Source organism: Astatotilapia calliptera, chromosome 13 (genome assembly GCF_964374335.1).
Source record: "Astatotilapia calliptera chromosome 13, fAstCal68.1, whole genome shotgun sequence".
Lineage (NCBI taxonomy): Eukaryota > Metazoa > Chordata > Actinopteri > Cichliformes > Cichlidae > Astatotilapia > Astatotilapia calliptera.
The window spans coordinates 6,817,198-6,845,033 of record NC_137434.1 but is presented as its reverse complement, the minus strand read 5'-3'; the positions used below and the strand labels follow the sequence as shown (position 1 = coordinate 6,845,033).

At 41.3% G+C, this 27,836-nt stretch overlaps 1 protein-coding gene and 1 long non-coding RNA gene across 2 annotated transcripts in view; both read right to left on the bottom strand.

The window, feature by feature from the left end:
• Nucleotides 1-4,557: 4,557 nt before the first annotated feature.
• On the bottom strand, nt 4,558-5,518 carry LOC145419724 (uncharacterized). Its single transcript, XR_013901059.1, has 2 exons — nt 5,394-5,518; nt 4,558-4,806 (listed from the first exon to the last, which is right to left on the bottom strand). It is a non-coding gene; the product is annotated as an uncharacterized LOC145419724 (long non-coding RNA).
• Nucleotides 5,519-19,122: 13,604 nt separating this feature from the next.
• The window catches only part of adgra1b (adhesion G protein-coupled receptor A1b), a 185,808-nt gene continuing 177,094 nt past the window's right edge, over nt 19,123-27,836 (bottom strand). The window contains exons 18-19 of the mRNA XM_026189076.2: nt 23,971-24,066; nt 19,123-23,641 (exon numbers count right to left, since the gene is read on the bottom strand). Coding sequence (XP_026044861.2) covers nt 22,228-23,641; nt 23,971-24,066 — 1,510 coding nt within the window. The 3' untranslated portion in view covers nt 19,123-22,227. The remainder of the gene's footprint in view (nt 23,642-23,970; nt 24,067-27,836) is intronic.

The following is a 27,836-nucleotide window of genomic DNA, read 5'->3' as shown; positions in this document are numbered from 1 at the left end:
AAATGTAATGTTGCACATATTTTTTTTTGTTAGTCATTTCCCTGTCAAAACAAATTAGCAATGCAACCCTTCTCTCATTGTTATTACAAACACACCCCCTTGCATATTTGTTTTAGCCCAATACTTTCTGAGACACCCTGATCCATCTTAATTGTCCACTCCATTTAAATATCTTCTTGTGCCGTGTCCTAGTCATGATGGAAAGCCTGTTTGGGTTGCCAGCTGAGCTCTGGGTGGTGGTGAATGAGATTGCTATTATGCCGGCGGTGCCCCGTGGCTGCTGAGCGGTGATAGAAGGGCCTCTTTGGCCAGACAGAGGGAAACCACTATTAGAACTGTTGACTGCTCAGTACTGTGGCATGTTGAGATAATAGAGGGAAGTACTTTTACTTTAGCAGCCACGCAATTAATGTGATCATACATATTCTGGCATATCCCCTCAATGACTTATTACTTGAGAACAAAGCAGTCTATTTGATCCTTGTTGGCACTGTGCTGTAGCCAAGTGAGAGATACATTCAGAAGGTATTTCATCTTCAAAAGGATTAGCTCCTAATGTGGAAACACTGCAGAACTCCTTGCTGCTGGGAACAACTGAATCATTTACAGCGAGGCAGCGCTTGGCAGAGATGAGCCCGATGTTATAATCTGAAGTCATCTTAGAGTATTATGGCTGCTCAGTTTTGTCTATTTTCATATTTCAGGCTCAGATGTACTTCTTTTCCTCCTTCCTTATTTGGGTATAGCTGTCAGGATTGGCGAGAAAGAGGAAATACTTTTGGCCTGTTTGCACTTTTAAGTCGGAACCAAACTGATAAAAGATGGGATGGGATGTAATGTTACCTAACGTGTTGGGAATTCTGCAAATACTACAAACCTAGAAAACTAAATTACTTTATATATAAAGTGGGGAAGGTGAGCAGGAGATTCCAAGTAATAATAAATAAGGACAGTGACAGAATGTCAACTTATAGATAAGGGCTAAGAAATAATGACTGTTAGCTAAATGCTAAAGGGTTCAAGCTAACCTTTTCACAAAAAGTAAGAAATTACACCAGGTAGGAAGTCATTCTCCACACTAATCATGACACACGGTTGCTTATATCCAAGCTACAAGCTAGAGCTACTTTTCAGCTCAAACCTGCCCAAATCCTCAAATTCATGCACTCATGGTTTGTGACACCAAAACGAATGATTTATTCTAATATTGTTTAAGTGTTTTAATAGATATGCAAAATTTAGCTAATTTACTGAAGTCAGTAAACATACGAGACATGTAAAATGATAGTTCCCATTTGAAATCCTTATGCGTGAAAACATTTGTTGTAGAAAAGAATAGAAAAAGAAAGCTGTGACCCATATTTGGGATCCTGTTTGTATCCAAGACTGATAGTTGACCTATGAAGTCTGGGAAGCATTGTTTCAGAGGAAATTCATGATGGACATAGAATGTCAAGCATGTGGAAACTTGCCAGCCTCTTCTGGAAATAGTGAATATTTACAGATGTGTCACAGAGATGTCAAAAGTTGCTATAGTCTTCAGTTCTGGTATGAAGCTTTAAAGTGTGGCTGTGTCTCAGCAGGGAAGCTCCTCTGAGAATATCTGACTTGGGAAAATGGCAAGAAAGCTTTTGGAGGTGCTGAGGTATGCAGGAAGTGTAGTAAAGTGTTGTGTTTAAATGAGCAAGAGCAGTATGTTGAACTATATGTAATATTGACTTTCAGCCACATGCAAATGTTGAATCTTTATACTCTTTTATTTACATCATATCATATATCAATGACAGTAAAATTATAGAAGTCAAGAGCTCTGCTGGCTCACCTGAAATCCAAACAGTAGCTTTGACTTGGAACATGAATGGTTAGTTCAACCAGGTTGTGCTTTCGTTCTTGCTTATAAGATCTATCACTTAAATTGTGATGGCCTCTAACTGTAACTTAAAGATCAAAATAGGGTTATTTTCTGATGCAGTAATAATTTTGTTTCATTATTCTTCCTCAAGGGTCATCAGCTGAGGATTGTGACTGTTTTCTTGAGGCATGCAGCTTTAGTCTCAGCATTTTAGCATGGTATAATTATGTAGCCTACCATGCATATTAATGATCTCATTTACCAGAACCTTATCTTAAAATGAGTCAGATGGAAATGTTGAAAAGTAGGCCAAAGACAGTATTTTTTTGAAGTTAAAGTTACATTAATCACCTAATAAAATCTGTTAAATGACAAGCAGATAATCATTGAGAAAGTAAAAACTTTGGGTTTTGTTCTAGAAGGGAAAAAAGCACCAATTGTTAGCTAAGTGGTTGCGATAGCTGTCCCTAACATATATCATGCACAAATCATGGTATTCATGGCAGGACATGGTGATGGATGTGCATCTAAACACTATTAGTTTATAAAAGTGCTACAAAGGTTGAATTTTTCCAGGACACATAGCACTACATATTTAGTGCTGTGTGTCCTTGTATGCGTATGTGTAACTGGGTCTGCATACCAGCATAAAAACATCATCCAAGAACTGAATAACAGTAAAACCAACATAATAACTTTGAGCCTGTAAAGTTCACCTTCATCCATCCTCTTCTTCCAATATAATTCAGGGTCACAGTTAGATTTTGGTCTATTCAAACTAGCAAAGGGCAAAGGTGTGTGGTGCACGCTGAACAGGTTGCCAGTCTATCTGAAGGCTAACACAGACATATAGCCAACCATTCACACCAACGGCCAATTTAGAATCACCTAACATGTCATTGGGCTGTGAGAGGAAGCAGGAGCAACTAAACAGACACGGGAGAATATTCGAATGGATTCAAACTCTTGCTACAAGGCGATACCACACACTGGTGTGGTGGAAAAGTCACTATCACCACGATCAAGTGAATAATCAATTCCCAAGGTTCTGTGGAGAAGCCAACACCACTTGGTTTATCACTTCTAGCTGACGTCCAGTGCTAACTTGAGAGTTTACAGTTATATAAACTCTGGGTTTCATAACCCGATGTACGTCAAAAAAAAACCATGATACCAACACCATGACCCAAGGTATCATGGTAGATGGTGTGTCCAGATGCATAACCAAGATGTATTCTTGTACTTCCTGACCTTGATCTTGAAACGACTGTTGAATGACGAGTGTGCTTATTACACAATGACCCCATCCAGTCAGTTTGTGAGAACCTATGATTAATGGAGTTCTGTGTTTTGTTAAATGCTTATAAACTTTACAGTTGTCTTCATGTTGCTTTAGTAAGGTTGAATGAAATGAAAGATGGACACGCAAGGAGAAGTTGTTTATCCAAACCAACAAACAAAGCAGATGAGGAGAGTGGTAGAGACGAGTGTTGGGTGATTAGTGATAGAAGGATAGCAGCAAGAGTGAAAAGGAAGATGGTAGTGAGACCTGCTGTGATGTGCTGTTTGGAGATGATGGCACTGACAAAAAGACAACAGTTTGATTTGATGTGTGTGAGTGACCAGAATGGAAAAGATCAGAAACAAATTCACAAGAGAGACAACTTTATGTTGAGCAGTTTGGAGACAAAGTTAAAGAAGCAAGGCTGAGATGGTTTGTGTACTGGCAGTTTGTGTGGCAGGCACAAGTTGGAAACAAAATGCAAGACTTGGAAACAAGTTACAAACTAAAAGGTAGTTTTATTGTTGAGCTCTTACAAAATAAACGTAAAGCAGGTCAGGAAAAAAATCATTTACAGCTAGGAATCTTTCAGGAGAAAACATGAGCGGGGAGGTAGAATGTGACAAAGAGCCAAGAGCCAAGAGCCAAGCCTAAAATGACAATATATACAAACATAAGATAACAAGGAACAGGCAAAAGGTGGCAGAACTGCTGAGACTAATGACGAGACAGAGAACTAGAACTAACCAAAGCACTGGTGACAAGAGACTGTCAAAATCATATAGAAAAAATAACTAACACTGACAAAGACATACAAGCTTGACACAGAACATGGACAAACATGGAGACAAGATTGAAAGGACAGAATTGGAAATCCAAAAGGGGGGAAAAACCCAACCCATCATCTAAAGCCGTCAGGGACCCAAAGGCACAGACAACAGGAGCATAGCCATAACAGCATAAACAAAAGGAGTTTTACCAAATCCTGTATAAAAAAGACAGAAGGAACCTAAAGGTCACGAGAGCAAGAGCACAGAACTAAAGGCATGGAACTAAGTTAAAAGCAACTTGTATCAGTTAAGGGAATGAAGACCTACACAGCAAATCCAGCATGTCCAAATTAACACTGTCAGATTTGATTTCAACACTATTAAAGTGTCTATATGGGTCCACACCAGAGAGTGTTAATTTAACTCTTTTTGGAGAGTTGGTACGTTAACTCTGATTTAGTGTTAAACACCAAATCTGTCTGGAGTTGATAATTTAACACTTGGTGTTAAGAGTTTATATATTAACTCTCAAAGAGTATTTTAGTTTAACTACGTAAGAGTTATCTTCTAATTCATTCTAAAAAGCGGGAATTTTACTGTTCTGAACTTCTAGAAATTTATTTTGGAAATAAACATTTACTAAAAAGATGCAATGGTTTTTGAAAAACATTTATTCTGAACTGTGCACCACAATTTCAAAACATTTTCTGAAAGATGTAACAGTATGCATGTTCTCACTTTTATTAGAATTTTGTTTATCAAAAGGTCTGACATGGTAAATGCAAATAACAGCATTCTCATCACTTATTTCTTCAATACAATATGCATGTCCTTCATTCATCCCTTTGTGGAACTTCAACGCACTTCTGCTCTCCCCCATATTCCATCTTCACAAGCATATCCTGTGTGGAGATTGAATAAAAATTAGTTGACACTAATTAACGGCACAAATAATCCAGTAAACAATTGCAGCACAGTAAAAAAAAAAAAAAGGAATCCTCTTTGAGCCATTACTTGTGTAAAGTATTTTCCCAAAAGACAACGACACAGGCAACAGGTAATACTGAACTAAATGTAAAACCTCAACCTTTTTCATTTTTACCTAAACCGTGTGCACAAAACTCTGGAGGGATCTATGCTACCGTAGAATCGAGTCAGGACGTCTGCTACTGCTGTTTGCTCGTTTTTTGTTTTTTTTTATGGGCGATCGTTTTCAGGCTTCAAGTAGCACCATTATACCAACATTTCACATTCTAGACATTGTTTTAGGTGTGTTTGACCAAAAGTTTGACTGAAAATTCACATGCAAGCTTTTTTCAAGGCTGTGGTATTTGCCCGCAAACAATACCTTTCAGCTAGCTAAAACAGAATATTATGCTATCAGCGAGCAACGTGGCTAATGCCTTTCACACAGCTTTGTCTCAACTCCAAAGAGCCACAGAAGTAAAGGCTAATAACAATTGAAACAATCTTTGAAAAAATGACTTACCAAGCATGGCAAACAACTCAAATATGTAGAGCAAAATGTTCTGAAACGGCTTCACTTCAGCTTCGATTGGAGCCGTGCTGGGGGCGGAGTCTGTGAATTTACTCTATTGGTGTCATAGCCCGTCTAGGAGTTCAGAGTTAAGAGGTCAAGAGTTAATGTTTCCATTGTAACACCTCCAGATTTGACAGAGAAACACTCATTTTTAACACTCGATTTTAACTACTATCATTTTACACCTCAGAGTTACATTAAAAGAATGTGACTCTACTTAGAGTAAAATTAACTCTACTTTTGCAAGAAGACTATTAACACCAAAAAATTTAACACTTTTGAATTTGCTGTGTATAAACATTAAGAAATAACAAATTCAAGGGGAAAATTTATTAGCAAAAGGTTAGACATTTTAGGTTGATTTGAATAAAATCCAAAGTTAGGAAAAAAAAGGTACAGAAAGAAACTTAAAACTAACCAGACTCTGAGACCTAATCCTGGAGCTGCGAGACATGAAGGAAAACTGAACTGACACCATGACAAAGGAAAAAGGGAGACTGAGACAATATATACACAGGACGTTGGTTATGGGAAGTGGAGACAGCTGGGCAGGATGAGACACCGGTGAATGAAATCACAGAAGATGAGACACAGGAAGCAAAACTAAAGGCAACACACACAGAACAACAAACACAGGAAGAGTGATAACTGAACGTAAACTGACCCAGGACCATGACGTGCTTATCAAAAAATAAAACTACAAAACCCCTAAGCAGAACAAAAAGTCAAAACCTGGTTCTAGGACAGGTTTGGACACTTGCAGTGGAAGGATACTGGATATACTGGACACAGAATGCTGAAGATGTTGCTCCCAGGCAGGAGGAAAACGAAGGAGGATGACCACAGAGAAGATTGATGGATGTAGTGAAGGAGGACAGGCAGAGCATTGGCGTGGCAGAGGAGGACAAGGAGACGAGGTCAAATGGAGGCAGATGGTCCACTGTGGTGACCCCTAAAGAGAGCAGCTGAAAGAAGAAGATTCAAGATTCTTCATTTGTCACATGCATAGTTATACAGATATAACACGCAGTGAAATGTGACCTGATTCCTCGACTGTGCAAAAAAGAGAGACAGAACTTTATATACAGTGAATGAGTATATACAAAGAGGACATTATGTGCAGCAAGTGGGTGAGTTATATACATTATATAAATAAAGATAAAATAAAATAAAGCAAGCTGGAAATTTACAGCTTGTGTACATTGCGTGGGTAGGGTGTTAAAGTGTCTTGTGCTGTTGTGAAGCCAGAAGGAGCAGGATGATATGAGAATGTGGAAAGTCCTGAGGATCCCTGGAGAGACCCTGAACTTCCTCAGTTGTCGTAGGTGGTACAGGCACTGCCCAGCCTTTTTGGACTGGACCTGAATGTGGGCAGACCAGGTCAGGTCTGAGGAGATGTGAACACCGAGATACTTGAAGGACTGCACCCTCTCCACTTGAGCTCCATTAGTGGAGATATCATCTGAATTTCAGGAGCGGAACCACTCCTCCTTCACGCCCCCTCCGGCCTCAGGCTATAAAAGCCCCCCTTCACCAATACTTGCTCTTCTCATTTTCATGCCCCACACTTCCCCCCCATTTTCCCTCTCTTTTCCTCTCTCCCTTTCCTTCATTCACTTCTCGTTAGTACATGGCGATCTGCCCGGGCCGGGAGCCATCACCAGTCCCCTTCGAGGCCTTCCCCAAACCGCAGCACCAGTTAATACTCCCTCATCGCCCATCGTTACCAAGGATGTGGTCCCAGCTAGTGAAATAATAATGGGCTTGTAGTCTCTGTGCTGACTCCTTTTGAAGTCCACTACCAGCTCAGCTCCTTGGTCTTGCCGACGTTCAGCTGGAGGTGGTTATGCTGGCACCACGATGCCAGATTCTTCACTTCATCCATGTAGGCCGCCTTATTGTTGTTGGAGATGGCGCCCAACACCACTGTGTCATCAGCAAACTTCACAATGGTATTGGAGCCATGGGTGCCCACACAGTCTGAAGTGTAGAGGGAGTAGAGCAGTGGTGAGAGGACACACCCCTTTGGCGCTCCCGTGCTGATAGTGATGCTGTCGGAGACGCACCTACCCATCCTCACCACCTGAGTTCTGCCGATGAGGAAGTCCAACACCCATGCACACATGCACACAGACGGCTGTTGAGTCCTAGATCCCTCAGCATTGTGAACACTCTACCGGGCACTATTGTTCACAGAAATTCACAGAAGTGTGCAAAAACGTTTTTACTTTGATGGATAAAGGATAATAAAAAAATCTCATTAAAATCACAAAATCCATTTCCTCCCAGTATAGATCTAAAACAGAAGGAACAATAGTTGCAGCTTGTTGTAAATAACAGCTTCCTGGTAGTATTTGTTACTTGCAGTGTCTTTAAGTTGAAGCTTTACCACCAAGTCTCTTTAGCACTCCCAAAGGCCCGCCCTGCTTTCACCTTCACCCCCCCACCCCCACCCCGAACAAGCAAACACTGGCATCTGTTTTTCCACTACCTCATTATAAAAAATGAAAAAGGAACATGTTTGGTCCCTTTGGCCAGTATTTTGGGAACTACACAAACACTTTGAACACACACAAAGCCCACAGTAAAACATTTGCTACTAGGCAACTGTGTACTCCTTGTACCTCTTTCAATTTTATTTAGCATGACAAGTGTTGTGTGGGTAGACCTGGAGTAATATCAGGAGGATTCAGAATCACAAGAAAATAAATGGAAACTGTGTTTACTGCACGAGCACGAGAGTTACTCACCTGGACAGGATGCAGACGTGTGGAGGAGAGTCTTTTTGCCTCACCTGGGTAACAGATGGTGGAGCTGAGGGCAGTGCAATTAGCCAGATGGAATAAACATTTTATCTCAAATAAAATAAGATTGCAATTGCTCATTTCAAATTCTAACTGTTAGATATGCGTATGAGTGCTTTGCACAATTCTTAAAAACATGCAAAACTAATTTATTAGTATTTATTTTTCCACACACAATTTTAATGTCGGGGCGCTGACATCTTGAAAGATAAATTTCATTTTACCCATTGACTCGAAACACAAGTTAAGTCAGCAACAACAGCCATAAACCACACTCAGATTTGTCTGTTCAATTCTTCCTCTAAACCAGGAATGTCAAACTCACTTTACAACGACACACACAGCCCACTTTGATCGGATGTGGGCAGGACCAGTGAAACTCACCTACACATTTAATCCCTGAGATATTTTAATATAAGAATAAGAAGTGTAGTTTCAACAGTGAGTCTCAGTTTTTCTACATAATAAAGAAATGCTATTGTAGTAAATCCAATAAATCTGTCAGCATAACTCTTTAGGGATACATTATAAGCAGTAAAATTACAGAAATACATTACTTATTTAATATGATGTAGTCTGAATGGTCAATTGGAAGTTCTGTATCAGCAAGATACAGAAATTCCTTCGTATTTTATCAAAACTATCCATTAGGCTGTCTTTGATGGCCAATTCTGGCCCACAGGCTTCATGTTGGACACCACTGATCTAAACTATCTGTTCCACCATTTGGCTTGGATGCGTAGTCTTTTTGTCTTCTGGTCATAGCTAACTGATAGCTAACCCACCTACATTCAGTGTGAGATCACAATATATAGAGAAACAATCACTGACCAAAACCCACTGATCAAAGACCACTGATCAATGGCCATGAGTACCATTCACAGAGAGTTGGGGAATGGCTGCAATCACAGCATTGTAAGATGGTGAAAGATGTACACTTAGGCCCCCTCCTCGATTCAGAGATGGTCTTTCCCTTTTCACGTAAATGGCCTCCTTGACTCCGCACTCAAACCAGAGTTCCTCCCTGTCCAGGATGTTACATCCTCATCATTGAAAGAGTGTCCACTGGCCTGTAGGTGTAAATAGACTGCAGAGTCCTGGCCTGATGAGGTAGCTCTTCTGTGTTGTGCCTTCGCCAGAGGTTGTTTGGTTTCCCCGATGTATAAATCCTGGCAATCCTCCTGGCACTTAACAGCGTACACTATGTTACTCTGTTTGTGTCGGGGGACCCGATCCTTGGGGTGGACCAGTTTTTGGCGCAGCGTGTTTTGGGGTTTAAATGCCACAGAGACCCGGTGTTTAGAAAAAATGCGTCTCAACTGCTCCAATACTCCTGGCACATATGGGATCACTACAGGTTTTCGCTTGGGCGATCTCTCCTGGATCGGCTGGAGCTTTCTTTAGGTGCCTTTCCAGCTTTGACAAAAGTCCAGCTGGGATAACCACATTTACTCAGGGCCTTCTTGATGTGCCGTTCTTCTGCCTCCCTGGCCGCTGTGTCAGTGGGGATGGTGTTCGCTCTGTGTTGTAGCGTCCTAATGACGCTGTTTATAAGATTGGGGAAACCTGCAGTCAGCTGAGACTGAAGAAGTCACTTGGATGAGTGACGAAACATTTCTCCCACAAAACGCTACGTCCAGATGAACAGAATCAACCTTTTAGAGACACATATTTCACTGTTTCCTCCATTTCAACTTATCATTCCACTCAGTTAATTATGTAACACATCTATCATCTACTTTCCTTTTATTTTTCTGTTTAAAAACACAATTGTGCATTTGATGACGCATTTATGTGTTCTGTTCTCTTGGTGATCTTTTTGGCATATCTGGCTGTTTACTTACTATTACACTTTTAATTAGTATCATCATCATCAAGAAAAATCTTACATAATAAATTCAATTCAATTTTATTTATATAGCTCCAAATTCCAACAGCAGTTAAAAACCCTGCAATAAACAACATAGAGCTCAGATGACAACAATCAGAAGACCCCTTATGAGAAGCACTTGGTGACAGTGGAAAGGAAAAAAGCCCTTTTTATAAGGAAGAAACTTCTGGCAGAACCAGGCTCAGGGAGGGGCAGCCATCTGCCACGACCGGTTGGGGGTGAGCGGAGGGTGACAGGACAACAGACATGCTGTAGAAAAAAAGCCAGAGATCAATAATAACTAAAAATCAAATGCAGATTGCTGTAGAAGCACACAGTGAAAAAAGGTGGGTGAAGAAGAAACACTCAGCCGCCCACAGCAGCTTAGACCTTATTGCAGCATAATGAAGGAAGGGTTCGCGGTTATATACGCTTTTTCAAAAAGGAACGTTTTCATCCTAATCTTTAAAGTAGAGAGCTCTAATAGGTATTTTGCAAAGTTATCTGTATATCAATAGCACTATATGCATGACGATTTGTATTGTGCACAAATGTATCACTGTGTGTGTGTGGTTGAGGAAGCGCTTAGGCATTAAAGACAGGGAGAGGGAAGAAATGCATATTCATCAGGCCTCGCAGACAAAAACAGTGTTGGGGCACAATCTCTGCAACGAGTGCAGGTTAAATAACTGCAGCTAACTCAATATGTTACAGCGGGACAAACATTTATGAACTTCGCCCATAGACTTGCCTCATGGTTACGCATCACAGGAAGAGAGAAGGGAAGCAGTTATTCCTGCATACATTTGCATTTGGTTGGGGGTGCTGGTGCTCAAGCCCACCCTAGCGTTTCGTTTTAACTCCATCTTGAACACTTATTTACTTCAGCTGGCTAATCTTTTACTTAATAAAGATCTGTTAAATAGGCTGTCTTAGGAGGGCGAACTTGAGAGATTTTTTTGGTGCACTTTGCCAAGTTAATACCATGTGACTGGCAGGGAAGTGTTGCATTTGTGCTATGTTATGCTGCAGCTGTGTTGCAGCCATTAACACAAAGCTCATGCACTATCCTGTTTAATAACCTGTTGTACATAAGGGCTATTTTCCAATACGGTTCCACATGTAAACTTACTGATTTTAACCACTAGATGGCATTCCTGTATTGAGAGCAGGAAACAGCCTCAGTCTGAAACCGGAGGCAGGGCTGCATGAAATCAGACCTCTCAGTTCATGCTGTTGACACTTAAAGCCACTACCAACTATGTTATGTCATGCATTAACATAACTGTCTGTTTTCATATCGTAGGTGAACAGGAGTAGCCATTTCTGTCGCTATTCCCAACTCCCAATGTTTCTTTTATCCAGGATTTTGATTTCTGTCACACCGAAAGGGAACCCAGAGGAGCCCTCTGAATGCTTCTCCATTTTAGAAGTCACATTTGCACACTTGGACCATATGCTTAGAGCCTTTCCAAGTCAAGTGCACATTTGCAGGCTGAGATTCCCAGAGCTCATCTGGTGAAAACAAATGAAACTGGTGACAGATTGATTTTCTGGAGCATACAGTCAGTGCACTGAATTCCTACTGAGGGAATGTAGAGTTTAAAATGAGAAATTGTACTCAGGCACAGCCAGGATTTGAATCCCTTGCCACGCAAGGAAAATTAAGACCATAAACCATACCTCATAGATAAATATGCACATGTTGGAGACTGTAGAAAAGTGAAACAGCATGGGGTAGGGTTGTGAAACTGACAAAAGAAATTAACAGATTTTATGTTGGCTAAAATGTTTAAGATGTTGGTTAAGCTAGAGCAGTGTGCAGCACATGGCTGATGCGCAATCCCAGAGCAGCTTGGCTAATTGTGGTTGGCGAATGGTGGTTACGGAAAAGAGAAATTCTTGCTGAGGGAAAGCGGGGGAAACAAAGTCATTAAAGACGAGAAAGAAAAAGTGTTGTAAAAGATAAATACAAACTTTCACGTATGATGAAAAGCTACGATTTGGATAAGAAGTGAGCAAAAACATGAATCACCAACAGAACAATAGATAAGAGATGCAGTTAAAAAACAACGATACTGTCACAACTATTCCATGCTTCTTTTCCACATTGTCACAGCTACAATTGCATATATTTTATATATATATTACATATTTTTAGTCACCCTGAGTTGTGTTTGAAAAAGTTTTTTTTTAAGTCAGACAGGGTTTGCTAAAACCAACAATCAACCACCAACAAATTAATAGCATTGTTTTTAATTTATGAAATGAAAGAGAAAACAAAAACGCTATATTAATTTAAAAACAAATAAAGTAAAAATCAAATAATAAAAATAATTAAATGATAAAATAATAAATAATAACAAAATAATAATCAAATATAATAATAATCACATAAAACAGAAAAAGAACAAAAAATAAAATCCCTTTTTTATTTCTCATCTGATTATTGTAATTACTTATAAATTGTTTAAATTAATATAATTATTTAAGGACCAAAAGCCAATATGAAATCCACAGTACTAACAGTAATAACCTGCTGCCCACCACTATATTAAGATGCCACCAATTTATATTTATTTGTTACTTTGTGGCAAGAAAGTAGCCACATTTAAACATGTAACAACAGAAAATATAACCATATGTATTTTCTTTCATTTAAATCAACTTCTCTTTACATTTTAATTAAAAAAAAAAGAGAAGACGGGTGGGTACATGACATTGTACTGTATATTTTCCATTGCAGTTTCCGTTCTCTTTGCAAAGTTTGTCAAGTTTACAGGATCAAAAATCCCTTTTGACCTATAGCGGCAGTGAACACTGGTTATTGGCAGCTGTGTGGGATTTAACAGACCCAGAACGAACACCTAGCATAGTCTACTTGTTGCAATCCTCTCTCTCCATCCTCACTGGTCCTTGGCCCACCATGCCGTCCCCAGCTGTCCTGTCCTCTCTCTCCACTAAAGAAGGGAGAAGGAATGGGCTGGAGGGGAGGGGAGGGCAGGGTGCTGGCTGGTTCTAGTCCTCCCTCCCTGTCTGCCTGGCTGTTGTACGAGCCTTGATGTTACATACTGCAACAGCAGCCTCTTAGGCCTCATAATCCACCGGATTGTTGCATTAAAACCGTCGCATGATGCTTTGCTCCCTTGCAGTTGTGCTGCGTTGCGTCATCATTAGAGGAAGCTATAAATAACAAGGAGAGACTGCGGGGGTGGGAGGGGAGATACGGGGGAGGGTTGTCAAATACATAGAACAACACAGATTGGCAGCTTTTGGCTCCCTCCAAAGCCAGAGTGCAGCTTTGAGTTAGAGAGCGCAGTAATATTCACACTTACCTGACTTAGGCATTGTGATGGCACACATCACAATTCCAACAAAGGATTTGATGCATAAAGAAATTCAGCAGCGCAGCAGGGGCCAATACTTGTGTCGAGAAAACAAGTTAAAGGGAATATTCAGACATGTCACTCACCGAGATGTCAAAGTCCTTTCTTCTATTCTTTTCTTTCTTTCTTTTTAGCACAAGAAGCTAGCTCATAGTGTCACATCACAGACTGAAATTCAGGTGTGGATGTGTTGACAGTAAGCCACTGTGAAATAGCAGAATGGGGTTGAGCTCAGTAAAATAGGTTGGGGTTTTTGTTCATTACTTTTATGTACTTAGAGGGGGATGTAAGTCTTCAGAGGTCTTTTTGGGGAAGCTGAGCGATAGCTATTGGCTGGAAGGCATCCTCTGTATAGGGAGACATATGCTGAGGCAAAACACAGCTATGACAAGCAAGAAAACCAATAGAGCTGTTTTTGTTTTCCTATGTTTGGAGGCCCTATGCACTGCATTATCACACATCATATCCTGTGCCCGCCAGGCAAACAACTACAGTACAAGTCTGTGTAAGTGTAGCAGGCTGGTTCTTCCAAGGGAATAATGTAAGATGACACAGCAGCAATGCTTAACATGCGTACATGTCACTATATGCACACTTGGAGCACCAACATTAACCTTTATATATTATATAACCTTGGGATTAAGTAATAAATACATTATTACTGAAAGACAAATGAATAACACTGATTATCCTTCATCCTGGCACCTATTAGTGGGTGGGATATATTAGGGAGCAAGTGAACATTTTGTCCCCAAAGTTGATGTGTTACAAGCAGGAAAAATGGGCATGAGGATTTTGAGCGAGTTTGACAAACGCAAAAGCGCACTGATGCATGGGGGTGAGCAAAGGCTGGCCTGTGGTCATGTCCAACAGATGCAGGTTAAATTGACAAAAAAAAAGTTCATGCTGGTTTTGACAGAAAGCTGTCAGAATACACAGTGCATCACAGTTTGTTGTGCATGGGGCTGCAGACCAGTCAGAATGCCCACTCTGACTCCTGTCCACTGCCAAAAGTGCCAACAATGAGCACATGAGCAGAAGAACTGGACCACAGAGCAGAGGAAGAAGGTGGCCAGGCCTGATGAATCATGCTTTCTTTTACATCACGTGGATGGCCATGTGAAAGTGCATTGCTTATCTGGAGAACACCTGGTACCAGCAGGATGCACTATAGGAAGAGGGCAAGCCAGTGGACGCAGTGTGATGCTTTGTGCAATGTTCTGAAACTTTGGGTCCTGCCATCTATGTGGATGCCATTTAATTATCAGTTATTAGTCATCTCTGGGTCCTGTGTTAATCCCCTAAACCCAAATGTTCACGTCAGATGTCTGCCCTTTCCTGAGCCTGATTTTGCTGGAGATTTCTTCCTGTTAAAAGGGAGTTTTTCCTTCCCACTGTCTCCAAATCACTTGTTCATAGGGGATCATATGATTGTTGGGGTTTTCTGTTTTCTTTGTGTTATTATAGGGTCTTCACCTTACATATATAAAGTGCCTTGAGGCAATTAAGTTGTTACCATTTGGCACCATAAAAATAAAATGGAATTGAATGTTACTTTGACACGTACCTCCTACCTTTTACCTACAGTAAAAGGAGACCAACATAATATTAGGCAGGTGGTCATTTGTTGTGCCTAACCGGTGTAGTGTAGTAATTGCTCAGTTCAACAGTGTTGCTTTTTAGCCTGTTTTGTATTGTTTTGGGTTTTTGTTAAAGAGGAATGGTGGAGACAGAAATAAAGCTACATAAACAGTGAATGTGAGTCTGGCCTGCTTTCATGAACAGAAACAAAGTAATTGAAATTTCTGTCTCAAAAAGAATAGAAAAAAAACACGTATGGAAAAGAAAGTTACACGATAGCGAGACTGAGGCTAACTTTACCAGTTTTCTCAAGTAACAATGAAAGAAATGTAATATTGCACTTTGTAAAGGCCTCAGTGCTCCTTTAGTTCTAAAGTTGTCTTTATGTCCAAGTGGCTGCATTCATGCAGAGCTTCGGCTTGTTCTTAAGATATCTGCTAGCCTTTCTCCTGTAAGTCCAGAGTATTCTTATCACATTGAAACTGTGCTCTTGTATGCACAGAGTAAAAATTAAGCAATCATCAACCCAGAGAGACGTAAAGAGATGAAATCAAACAATCTGTGCTTGCAAAGAGCACAGCTGCTGTTATTGAGGACAAACAAATGAGACAGATAGGATCCATCAGGACCATGATGAATCCTTAAACACATACAAAGTGATAATCAGACAGTCTGTGTTAAGCTTCTATGTTTTTTTTGTTTTTCATTTTTGCTGATATGAGCAAGTCATAGGTGACTCATAGCAAGTGTTGGTGATAGCATGATAAGAACTAGTAATTCCTAGAAGTAGCGAAAACACACATTAGTGATGGTACATTTCTTTAGGTGTCCCAGTAAGACAGTATGACATTAACAGCACAATAAAGGGTTAAATGTGATTGGTTGATCATTCATTTCTTATATAGACCTGTGATTTCTGTCCTCTCTTTCTCCAATATGAAAAAGCCCAGTATAAAGATTCTCTACAGAATGCATAAAAAATATTGTAAAACAGACCGTCTACAGTAAGAAAACAGTAAAGAGTAAAAATACATAGGCATAGAATAAGCAGCAATTTAATGGAGGTAAACGTTAACAAAATGATTCACACAGTCACTGGCCACCTTGTTAGGTGTACCTGTTCAACTGCTTGTTAAGGCAAAGAGCTAATACATAGCTCACATAGCAGGAAAACAGGATTGTTTAAGCATGTAGACATGTTCAAGACAAGCTACCAAAGTTCAAACTGAGCATCAGAATGGAGAAGCGAGGTGACTTAAGAGAGTTCGAATGTGGCGTGTTTGTATTTCACAAATTGTAATCTACAGGGATTTTAACACAGCCTTGTCTTTTTTTTTACAGAATGTCTGAAATGAGAAAAAATATCGTGTGAGCAGCAGTTCTTTGGACCACGTTGATGCTAGAAGTCAGAGTAGATTAGCTAAAGGAAACAGTAACTCAAATAAAGACTCATCACAACCAAAGTATGCAGAAGAGCATCTCTGAAGACACCAAACCCAAACCTTCAAGCAGTTGGGCAGAAGACCACATGTGCCACTCCTGTCAACTAAGAACGGGAAAGTCTACAACAGAAGACAGGAAAAATGTTGCCTGAGCCTTAATTTCTGCTGTGACATTTGGATGGCTATGTCAAAACTTGGCATAACAACTCGGATCCATCCTGCCTTGTTTCAGCAGTTAAAACTGTTGTTGGTGTTTTATTGGTGTATGGGGATATTTTCCTGGCATACTTTGGGCCCCTAGTACCAACCGAGCATTGTTTTAACACCACACCTGAGTATTGTTACTGAAACTGTGTGATGCCTCAGAACTGATTAGGACAGTTCTGAAGGCAAAACAAGGTTTACTAGCAAGGTTTACCAAACTCGTTTACCAAACAAAGTGGGCAATGAGTGTATTTAGTAAATTATTAAATTATTGGAACAACATTCTTTTCTGTCATTATCTGAAACGTCACCCTCAGATCTTACAACATTCCCAGAAACATCAGGAGCAGATTCAGCATCTTCTTGCCATATGATGTATTTACCACTAATGCAACCTGGAGGCTTTGCATAAATTACTCTCTGGAATAGGTGAGGTTCACTATAAACATTGATTTCATCAGTAATAGTTCAGACTTTTCATAAAAAGTGCATATTTTAAATAGTGACATCAGTGTGATATCATCAGGACTCGCTGTATTCTGAGGAGCTCCACCTTTATAGGCTACATTACAGTGTTTATAGATGTTTATAGATATTCGTTCAGATAGATGAACGGATTTGCATGTGTAAAACCAGTGGGCGTGACGTTGGCACTGCAGCAAGCCTGAGATGCACTCTCACATACACACACACAAATTTCACGGACACCCATTAGAAATGTAGCTTCCAAGAAACCAAGTGATGATATCTAATAAGAAGTTTTGCCCACCTCTTTCTGTCTTTTCTTCCCCTTTGATCTCTCCACCTCCCTCGCCGTGTCTTTCTTCTCATAAGCCTCAAACTATCCGTCCTGCTTTCCCCTCCATCCACCGCCTCCTCCTCACCACCCCGCCTTCACTCTGCTGCTCCCTCTCGCTCTCCCCACCCCGCGAATCTCTAGCATGTTATTTAAACCAAGGACAACATTAGCATGACGATCACAGCCTTCTATCACAAGTCTTGTCCGACAAGACAAGAGGAGGAGGAGGAGGGGGGGTAGAGCTACTAAACGTGTGGGGAGTAAGGGAGGAAGCCAAAGGCATATAAACGGTATAACATGGTCTGAGAGAAATCAAAGACATTCTTGATTAAGTAAGACAAAGTAATACAAGTCTCTATACACCAGAGGAACATTGTTTACGTGGCATATGTTGTTAGATCTACATGAGAGATAGCGAAAGATAACAGCAATTTTGACACGTGTTAAGAGACAGGCTTACAAAGAGACTCACAAATCATGCCCCTGTTCATATGTACAGTTCTTGCATCATGATAGAAGCCCCTCAGTAAAATCTAATTGTACTGCATGTATGGTTTCCGTACCATACATGAAGCGTATTTCTTTGCAGGGGCACATAAGCATTTCTCTTCACATCTCCTGCTCTTCTTCTTTGGCTAATACTCCTACTTATAGGCCTATCTATTACAACAGGAAATTAAAACACTGTTAATTGTATCATAAACACACATCTGTGTTGCTAAAATCAGATTAATTTTTAATGAAACAGCTGCCTCCCTGGGCCAATTTCTTCCTTTGCCAAACCACCATGGCCTCACCTACCACGGCCTTCAGTCTTCAAGCCTCACGGTGAATCATCCATGTGCTTTATTGACTCTTTGTTGAGCACTTAAAAAAACACACACACACTTATTTATTCAAAGACACGGGCAAGCGTCATATACAAGGATGGCAGCTACTCATTTGGCACTGCAGCACACAAAATAATTTGGTTTCTTTAAAAGATAGAGGCTCGAGACATCCATTACTCACCTTTCATAACACCCTGCAGTACTCATGTTAAGCCTGGGTCCTCACAGCCAACAGAGAAGGAGATCGGGGGTTTGATATTTCACATGGCTTTCAGTCACACGAATAATCTGATGGTTGTGAGGCTGAAGAGAGAGCTGTGTGGCCTTGGGAAAGAAAAAAAATCCAGCTGCATATTAAATGTGCTCAGGCGTTTCACGGCCTGTCAAATCAGGGTGCCGTTTGTGATGCGCAGAAGACACAGTGTCTCATTTCCTGCAAGATATGTGCACGTGCAGATGCCTGTGCATGTATGTGGACAAAAGTCTGGGCATGCACCACACACACTCGCACAGCAGCAGCAGCAGGAACAGCAGTCAAGCCTGTTATCACTTGATTCCTCCCCCATGGTGAGTCCAAAAGACATCTCAATTTTCATCACGCTGGCAGAAGTTATAAAAGAGAATTATGAAGAAGAAGAAGAAGAAGAGGGAAAAAACAGGCTTTTGCGATCACTTGGATTCATATTCACATATGTTAAATGCACTTTCACACACATACACACTGGTGGCAGGCACACAAACACAAAGCCAAAGACGCGCTCGTCCGTTGCATGGTGAAAAAATACATTTATTGGAATCTGTGTCAATGTAGAAAAAATTGAAAACTGGCTTTAGGTTTTGTCACAGTACCACAGGTGAATATTCCAGCAGGCGCCTGGTGAGCCGAAACGAAGCCAGCTAGCTTGTTTGGGGCAGTACATCTGTTACTGATGGCGACAGAGAAGGTGGCCTATGGCGGCCTGTGATACCAAACACACCGTCTCACAGACACTGAAAAGCTCGGGCTGCTCCTAAGACACACCACCAGCAAATGCACATGTTGTACAGCAATTAACCTAGACCGATGTTCTCTCGGTTTAATGTGGGATGATTTCGTTGTGATACTGTTACAAATCCCTTTCCAATAACTATAAAGCCAGGGCCGCTGGCTGCTAGCATCCAAGGTGGCTCAAAGGAGCTTGTATTGTATGATCAATTGTGGGCCAATGTTTTATAACCCATAAGCTGAACCCATAACATCCCATTTTGTCCCAGTCCCTGGCAATAACTCCAATGGCCCTGTGCAAAGCTATGAGGTTCATGCATCATCTTTGATGTCTACCATTGCCTTCCTTTACTGTTCAAAGCCTTGCCATTCAACCAGAAGGACTGTCACATTAATATTTTGCTTTCTTTCTCTGAATTTCTTTCCTTAATTCAGGTCTGTCTGAACAAGCACTTCTATTATAACGACACCGTAAGTGACAAATACTATTCTGGCAGGCCAAACGTTATAATGGGTAGTGCATTTCTATTTCTGATATGACAGGATAAGTCTCACAACACACGGCGAGTCTGCATACTTTATGAAGTCGACAGAAAAAAAAGGCATTTGAAAACAAAAAGGACATTTCTAAACTCAGATACTGAGCATTATAACACTGAGAGGTCAGTTTTTTCCCATACAACTTTCTTTTACATAGACTTATTTTATTCTTAAATATCTTAAATCTCATAAAAAATAATTCATCAGAAACCAATTCTATATACACGGACAAAAAGTGCACGAGATGGATAGAGAGGTGGTGCGCATGCTGAGGTGGTTTCGCGAGAGTGGGCTTTGCTGTGAGATTATGCTTTGGATGTTGTTTTTTTTATGAAGTGTTGGCTGGTCTGATGAAATGTATGATTTGTTTTGTCTGGAGCATTGTATTAAATATTATCATTCATAAAACAAACAAGCGCTTCTAAATCAACACGGAGACTCTTTTGGCTTCTCTTTCGAGAGGCAATTCTTCAAAGAGAGTGTGACCTTCACGGTTTAAAAAAACAAAAAAAGAAATGATCCACATTTCATCTGTTAGCAGTCCTGACAAAAGCTGTCACCAAAGCAGGACATATGATTTTACTGACTGGACTCCTGAATAAATGTAAGAATAAAGGGATAGCTTATGGTTTATCTCATTTTCTGTAATACATATATTGTTACAATGTCCAAAGCAATCTTGAAACCTCTCTAAATGTTTTTTTTCTAGTGTCAACTCTGTTTGATTCAGTGAGGGGGGTATCAGCTTTGGCTATTACTTTTGGCCACACATGTGCTGTTTCTGAAGGGCAACCAATCAGGAGAAAACTGGGTGTTCTGGGCTAAAGCAGTTGCCCAGAAATAACTGCACTAAAGCCTGGTATAAGATAAAGAAGGATTCATTTAAACTATGAATCTTGCAAAGATGACTCTAAGATTGAAGATTTAAAAAAAACTATGAAGCTGTAAATGAGCATAATGGGTCCTTTTTAAAGTGATGCAACATGAAGGTCACAAGAGCCAAATAGTACTGTTGAAGTGAAATAATCCACAAGTGCTTCAAAAAAGGACACATGGCAAGCTGCATTGGGTCGAGTCAAATGATATGTCTGTGGAAAGGCATTCATTTACACCATTAAAACACAGCTACATATAAGCATGCATGCGTTGGAGCTTTTATAAGGCAAATTATAAATTTATAAAACACAACAGGGCCGAATTTGCTCTGGTGTCTGCCATGTATCATTTTTTTGGCTTCGGCCAATGTCGGGTGAGTCTGAAATATTTTATTAGCATTTTAATAGGAGGGAAAATTGCAGGACCCTGGGCTGGTTTCCCAAAGTTATGTTGATGCAGCTTGCTGTTATTGTTGTTGCGGTTTTTTTTTTCTAGATTGATTGTACAGAGAAACATAAGCTGATGTGATACCGTCACATGAAGCGTGTGCAAACTGAGCTGAATGGAATAAAAACCATCACACCGGTTTGGCAATGAACTTTGCTGTGAGGACCTGGCTCTTTATGGCACAATGGATCCAATGACTCACTGACAGTAACTTTCTACACACAATGCTGTTGCTGCTGATGTGCCATTATTCTCTCCAGAACAGAAAAGAAAAAGAAACACAACAGTGAAGACATCATATAGACAGCACGATCAATACTGACCTGGATAAGAGGATGCTTAATTTCACTTCTCTTTTTCTGTTGCTTTGAATTTTCACAACTTAACTGGCATCCACACATCTCTTGTAAGCAACAGTATCTTTATATATATTTATATATATTTCTTTTTTTTAGAAAACTCTAGTAGATATTCACAGTTGCTTGACCGAATGGCAAAAATACCCATGAAGTCTAAAACTGCTGGTTTAGTTGTCTAAAACATGGATGCCAAGAAGTTCTTTTAAGTACTGGAGGTTCACTGTCATCAGAGACTATTTGACGTGTTTCAAAGTGTAAAAAATATCTTGCAGCGTGTTGCCTTTGAGCGTTAACACACACAAATTCATACGTACAACCATTCATTTTCTTGTATATATAGAGAGAGATAGATCTGTAGTAATATGGAACAGTGGCGACACCTTCGATTACATCTGAAGGCGCCATGCGACACACGTTTTCACAAATTCATTGTGATGGAAGAAATTCGGTTTCTGTCAGTGGATGCCCCCTGAAGGAGAGCGTTCAAATGGAATTCTGTACAGTAAAACAGCACACATAAAATCAAGAGGACATTAAAATAAAAAAATATCCCACGCTGATTGTGATGTTTTAAAATGTTATACAATTCTTTGTTTTTTTATTATCCTAGAAGGGGAAGCAGGAATGCTGCCTGCATCCCCTCTTCTCAGTCTTCCCACACTACACAGTAGTTTCATTCTTCCAGGGTCCAGTGCGTATATTTCCTGTGCTGTCTGACGTGTAGAGGAGACCCTCATGCAGGCTCCCCTTTAGAATCCCGTTCTGATTGGGCGGGTTCTGAGGGTAAGATTGTCTGCGCGGGGCGTGCATTTCCAAATGGTGATGTGTTGCCACGGGGTCCTCCTCAGCCACTTTGCCGCAGCCGCACAGGAAGACGCCCGTGTCTCCTGCTTCTGCCGGGCACAGAGAAGGGAAAAGGTCTGCCTTGGCACAGCAGATGTGCCTGTGGCAGGGATTATGGCATGCCAGGGACTCTGCAGCAGCGTGGCATGTGTGATGCACGTCATGGTGGCCTTCGTGGGCCAGGTGTGGACAGATGTGGGCGTGGCGCTCGTGTGTGCTGTGGGGGCTGTCAGTGTGTAAGCTGTGCACGCTGCCTCCATCCACACTAGAGGGGATGTGATAGGCGTACTCCCTCTCACTCCCCGCTCCACAAGCACCGGCCCCATCCCTGCGGCTGAGATGTCGGCCTTTAGTCCTGGCACTGCTCTTTAGGCAGGGGTGCAACTGGATCCCCGGCCGGTAACCCTCCGAGTCAGCGTGCAGCAGCACATGCGTGGCCGCGGGCTCTTCTTCCATAAGCTGCTGGCTGTGCAGTGCGGCACAGCACGGCGTCACTGGCGCTAGACACGTCATGTGATTTTGTGAGGAAGGAAGGGCAGCGTGTTTACAGTGAGCTAAGCTGCCATGGCCACAGCTTAGAGCTTTAGCCTGACAAGGTGAGTCATGGTGGCAGTGGCTGTGGCCGTGGCCGTGCCCGAGGGTATCTCCGTTCACGTTGACTTTGGGCCGCGTTTGAGCGGGCGCGGGGGCACCAGAGGAGGCGTCGGCGCTTCGTCCAGGACAGCAGGAACACCAGCAATGCCAAACATCGTCCCGCTTGGCACAGTGATGGATGAGGACGAAGAGGCCGAGGGTGACGGAGAAGGCACCATAAAGGCAGCTGAAGATCATGTCCAGGAAGTGGCCCTGTGACACAGCTAGTGCCCCAAAAGTCCAGGTTGCCAGGAAGAGGAATAGGGTGAAGGCCGCTGTTCTTAACTGAGCCTTGAAGGAGTGCTCGTTGGCCAGCAGCGCGGGGTTGATGGGAATGCCAGGGCAGCCGGCGGGGCAGTGGCTCCCGCTGGGCGGTGGAGCCAGGGCTCCGGGCTCGGCTCCCTGGTGGCAGTGTGTCGGCACATCGACAGCAGCCAGCCTCTGCTGCTCCTCCGTCAGTTGCTTGAGCTCGTACTTCTTTTCAGGGTGTCGCCGTAGCTGGATGAATGTGCAGAGGAAATAGATGCACGTGACCAGGACGATGAAAGCTACGGGGCCAAAGAATGCTCCCAGACTGGGCTCCCACGCCATCCAGCAGCTGCAACACACACAAACACACCACTGCACTTTAATACCATAAGAAATATGGAACAATTCAAAGTTTACTTTCTGTTTGTAATTAAATGGTTACCTTCATAAAGTCACATCATCTTTATGTGTTTACTGAGAAGAGAGTAACTAAATGAAATACACATCCACCAAAGGGAGCATACGCTTGTGTCTATGTATACACCCGTCTAACAGCGTTTACAGAAGATTAAATCAAATTTAATTTTTGGGAGTAAAACATAAAAAAACTCTTTATTTGCATAACAATGTGAAACATCATCTCAGACTGACTCAGGAAGAAGCAAATCTAGGACTTACTACAGCGCTTGCTCCCTGCTGCCATAGTTGTCTATATTGACAGCTGCCGTGACCCCGCAGATGATGAGGGGCACTCCACCGCTGACTAGATAAAATCTTTGAGGGTAATGGGGGGAGGGGTAAAAAGAGAGAGTGAGACAGGGTCAGTAGGGCAAGAATATCAAAGTTGGAAGTGAAAAGACATTTACAAATCCTGTGTCACACATGTGGATTATAAAAATACACTGTCAAAATAAGACTTCAGGAAGATTAAAAAAGCTGTCAAAGAAGGTGACAGATGAAAGATGCTGACTTGTGCTGTGAATGGACTGGTTACCACAGCAGATGGACACACACATTTGATTTGGCAGCTTTTTTTTTTCTTTTAAACACCACGTGAGAATTTGTCTCTCCTCTTGGGAAAGCTTTTCTGTTTTGGGACAAATGTGTTAACCACTACAGTATGGAGCCACTGGTGAATGCAGCTTTATGAGTGTTTTAAAATAAATGAATGAACAAAGATCAATGATGTGTGATTGGAACTTGTCGGTGTGCCTGTGACCACACTCCATGGGAGGAATCGCCACCTACAATTTGTTTTCTTTGCCACAAATCAAAGTGTAAATTTTCCTATATAAACAAATCTGTTTTCCCGGCGATAAACTTGTCAGTGCTCATTTAGGGCATCTGCTATTCATCAGAGCACCGAATATGGAAAGAGAGTGCGGATTTAATAGGAAAGGGATGGCGAACTTATCAAAACTGGCTTATCAGACATACAGAAAACGGATTGTATCCTCGACTTCAGCTTTCATTATCATAAAGAGGGCAGGTCACTTAATAGACAAAATGAAAAAAAACACTACACAACAATGAAGCACAGAGTTATACAGCTAAGTGGCAGTTATTTTAGCTTTCATAGCAACAACCCCAGAAATACAGCATTCGTGTTATGTTGTAAGCCACCAAGAAATTTAGCAGAACTACCTTTAATTTTAACACGTGTTTTAAGTGAATTAGCTCTGACCTCACTTGCCAACATAGCTGATGTAATGGCGGTTTATCCAATTAAATCAAGACTATATAAGGCTAGCTGGAGAAAAAAAAACCCAAACAAACAATAATATCAATGGGAGAAAGATGTGAAGCGGAACTAATAAAGTATGATCTTAACAACAGTGCATTATGCCCCTAGGTATTACCATGTTTAGTTCTGTTTACTTTGTGTCGGATTAAATGTTCTCAAGGATGATATTCTAATGTTAACCGCAGATTATTCGGTGCTTTTTTCCCCCTCTCCTTGATCTTTCACATGTCAGCTACACTTATGCATGCGCACGGCAGGTATGTGAACCATGAAACTTGCATTGCAACAGTATATTACGATCCGTCAAGACTTCGGCGCAGAAACAAAGCTAATCCCCCAGCAGCTTCCTGTCCTTGGCTTTCCCTCCACTGTCATGCTATACAACAGTATGCTATTTCCTCTTCCTTCCTGTTCAATCTTAGCCTCTGTCATTACTCTAACCTTTCCACCACTCCATCTTCCTCCGTCTTCATCCTCAGTTTCCTCCCTTCCACCCCTTCTTACTGTGGCTCTCTCTCTCTCTCTGTCGCTCTCCCTTCCAATCGTTACTCCGTCACACAGCAGCCGTTCTGAAAATTCAATTACAATCAAGATGTTTGTCTGGGCTGGTCGGTGAGGGGTGGCTGGAGGTGAGGCAAAGACAGGGGGTTTTCGGGGGGAGCATTACTGGCCTGTCACTGTCTGTGTGAGTGGAACGGTTCTCCCGGGGGACCCTGCTCCAGCAGAAAGCCATTTACACACCCGTCAGCTAGATAAGCATAAATGAGAAGAGCTAGTAGATGTTAAAGCACCCAGCACTTTATAACCCTCATTCCCCTTTTATCCCTTCTAGGAAAGCCAGCATGTGTTTCCTTAAGACGTGGTCCCAAGTGAAGCACATGTACAGTACATGCAGAAACTGTATCGAGAGCGTGTGATATATTTCATTCTACTTGCTGCCTCGTTTTTATTCGAAAAGGTCTACCGCATTAAAATTCTTGCTAATGCACCCATTCTAATATGAATATGCACACAAAATCCTGCCCCCCTTGAATGCACTCATCCTCTTTGTTGGCCAATCTACTTTTTTAAAAAAACCTTCAAACTCAAACAAAATGGCTGTGTATGCAGTCTTGTGCTTTTGAGTGAGTTTAGGAACAGCAATCATCTGATATAAATAGACCCTAAAGTGCCTTTTAGTCAGTAGCTACAGCAACTCCTCTTTTTGTTCCTATGCTTATGCTTATCTTCTGTTTTTATGACTGTGCACTGTCCTTTCTCTGGACCCTGTCCAGGATATACATAGCACAGCTGGGGACAACTGATGGTCATATTCAGCTCCAGCAGAGGGCAAGGGCTTTGGAGTAAAGCTGGAGGATGGAACATTAAGGCATAAATTTGGCATTAACCACAGTCCTGCAGGTCTGAATTCTCTTTAATGGGCAAAGTAAGCTGAATGAAGTGACAGTTCAACACTTTGGGAAATATACTCATTAGCTTATACTTGCCAAGAGTTAAATGCACAGATTTATGCAAAGATTGATGCCACAGCCAAAAGAAAGCTGTGCCAGCTACCACAGCTTAGCATAAGGATCGCAAACAGAATAAAAACAACTCACAAAATAACACTCAAGCAATATGTCTGTGAAGGTTCTCAGTCATCCAGGCCATTGTAGTCTAAAGAGCTTGGAAAGAAAAGCATCTGGACTTCTTTAAGTTGCTTGAACACATTTCACCTCTCATCCGAGAAGCTTCTTCAGTTCTAGGGTCAAATGGTGGAGAGCCCCAGATTTAAACCCAGTGGGAGTAACCCCCCAAGAGGGACAAAAGGACCCCTAATGATCCTCTACCTAATCACATGAGCCAAGGTGTGAAAACGAGTGTAGGTCACAATTAGCCAAGGTTTCGGGTGAGCTCATTGTGAAACCTAGCCCCACCCTATCACGTCCAGAATGTTTTTATTTCCAAGCGCCTTAGATAACACTCAAGCAAAAACTCTGAACAGTCTATGTTAATTTCAAGTAGTCTTTTTCAAAGAAAGATGTTCTTCCATATACCATTTTATTTTCTGATACATTTTTTGCTACTTTTATCATGTGACAACAGCTTTGAGACACTGTCACAAATAAGAGGAAGCCTTAAAATCCCCCCTTAATCATAAAACTAACAGAGGACAGAACAAAGTCTGCAAATCACTTTGTTCAAAGCCTAAAAGAAGCACACGCAGAGACTTCTCCAAAAATCACAACACAACTTTATGTAGGTTAAGTGTAGCCGGATTCACTTTGCTCTGAAACTTCACATCTATTAAAAATGTGTGGTAGTCTTCTCATTCAAAATAATTATGCCCCAAATGCTGAATTTGATCAAATTCTGGTCAAAATCTTGTCAAAAACAAAAATAAACTTGACTGGTATACACTTTATACCAATCATACTTTCCTTAATGATTAATTATTTGAATAAACAAACATTTGATTTTATTTCAGTTGCAGTTTATTCAAAATTATTGCTTCATATTTATGAAGGCAAAGAATCACTTTTTGTTGGAGTTAAAGTATCAGAATTTCAGGAGCGGGACCACGCCTCCAAACACGCTCCTTCCGGTTCTCATCTATATATGTCCCCCCAGTTCTACAAGCCGTAGTTCTCGTTTACCTGCCCCACCCTCCCTTCCCTTTTCAATTCTTTAACTTCTTCACTTCTATTTAATACATGGGGATCTGCCAGGCCCGGGAGCTGCCGCCAGGCCCCTTCGAGGCCTTCCCCAAACTGCAGCTTAATTCATATCCAAGCCCTTCTCCTTTATCTACTAAAACGCT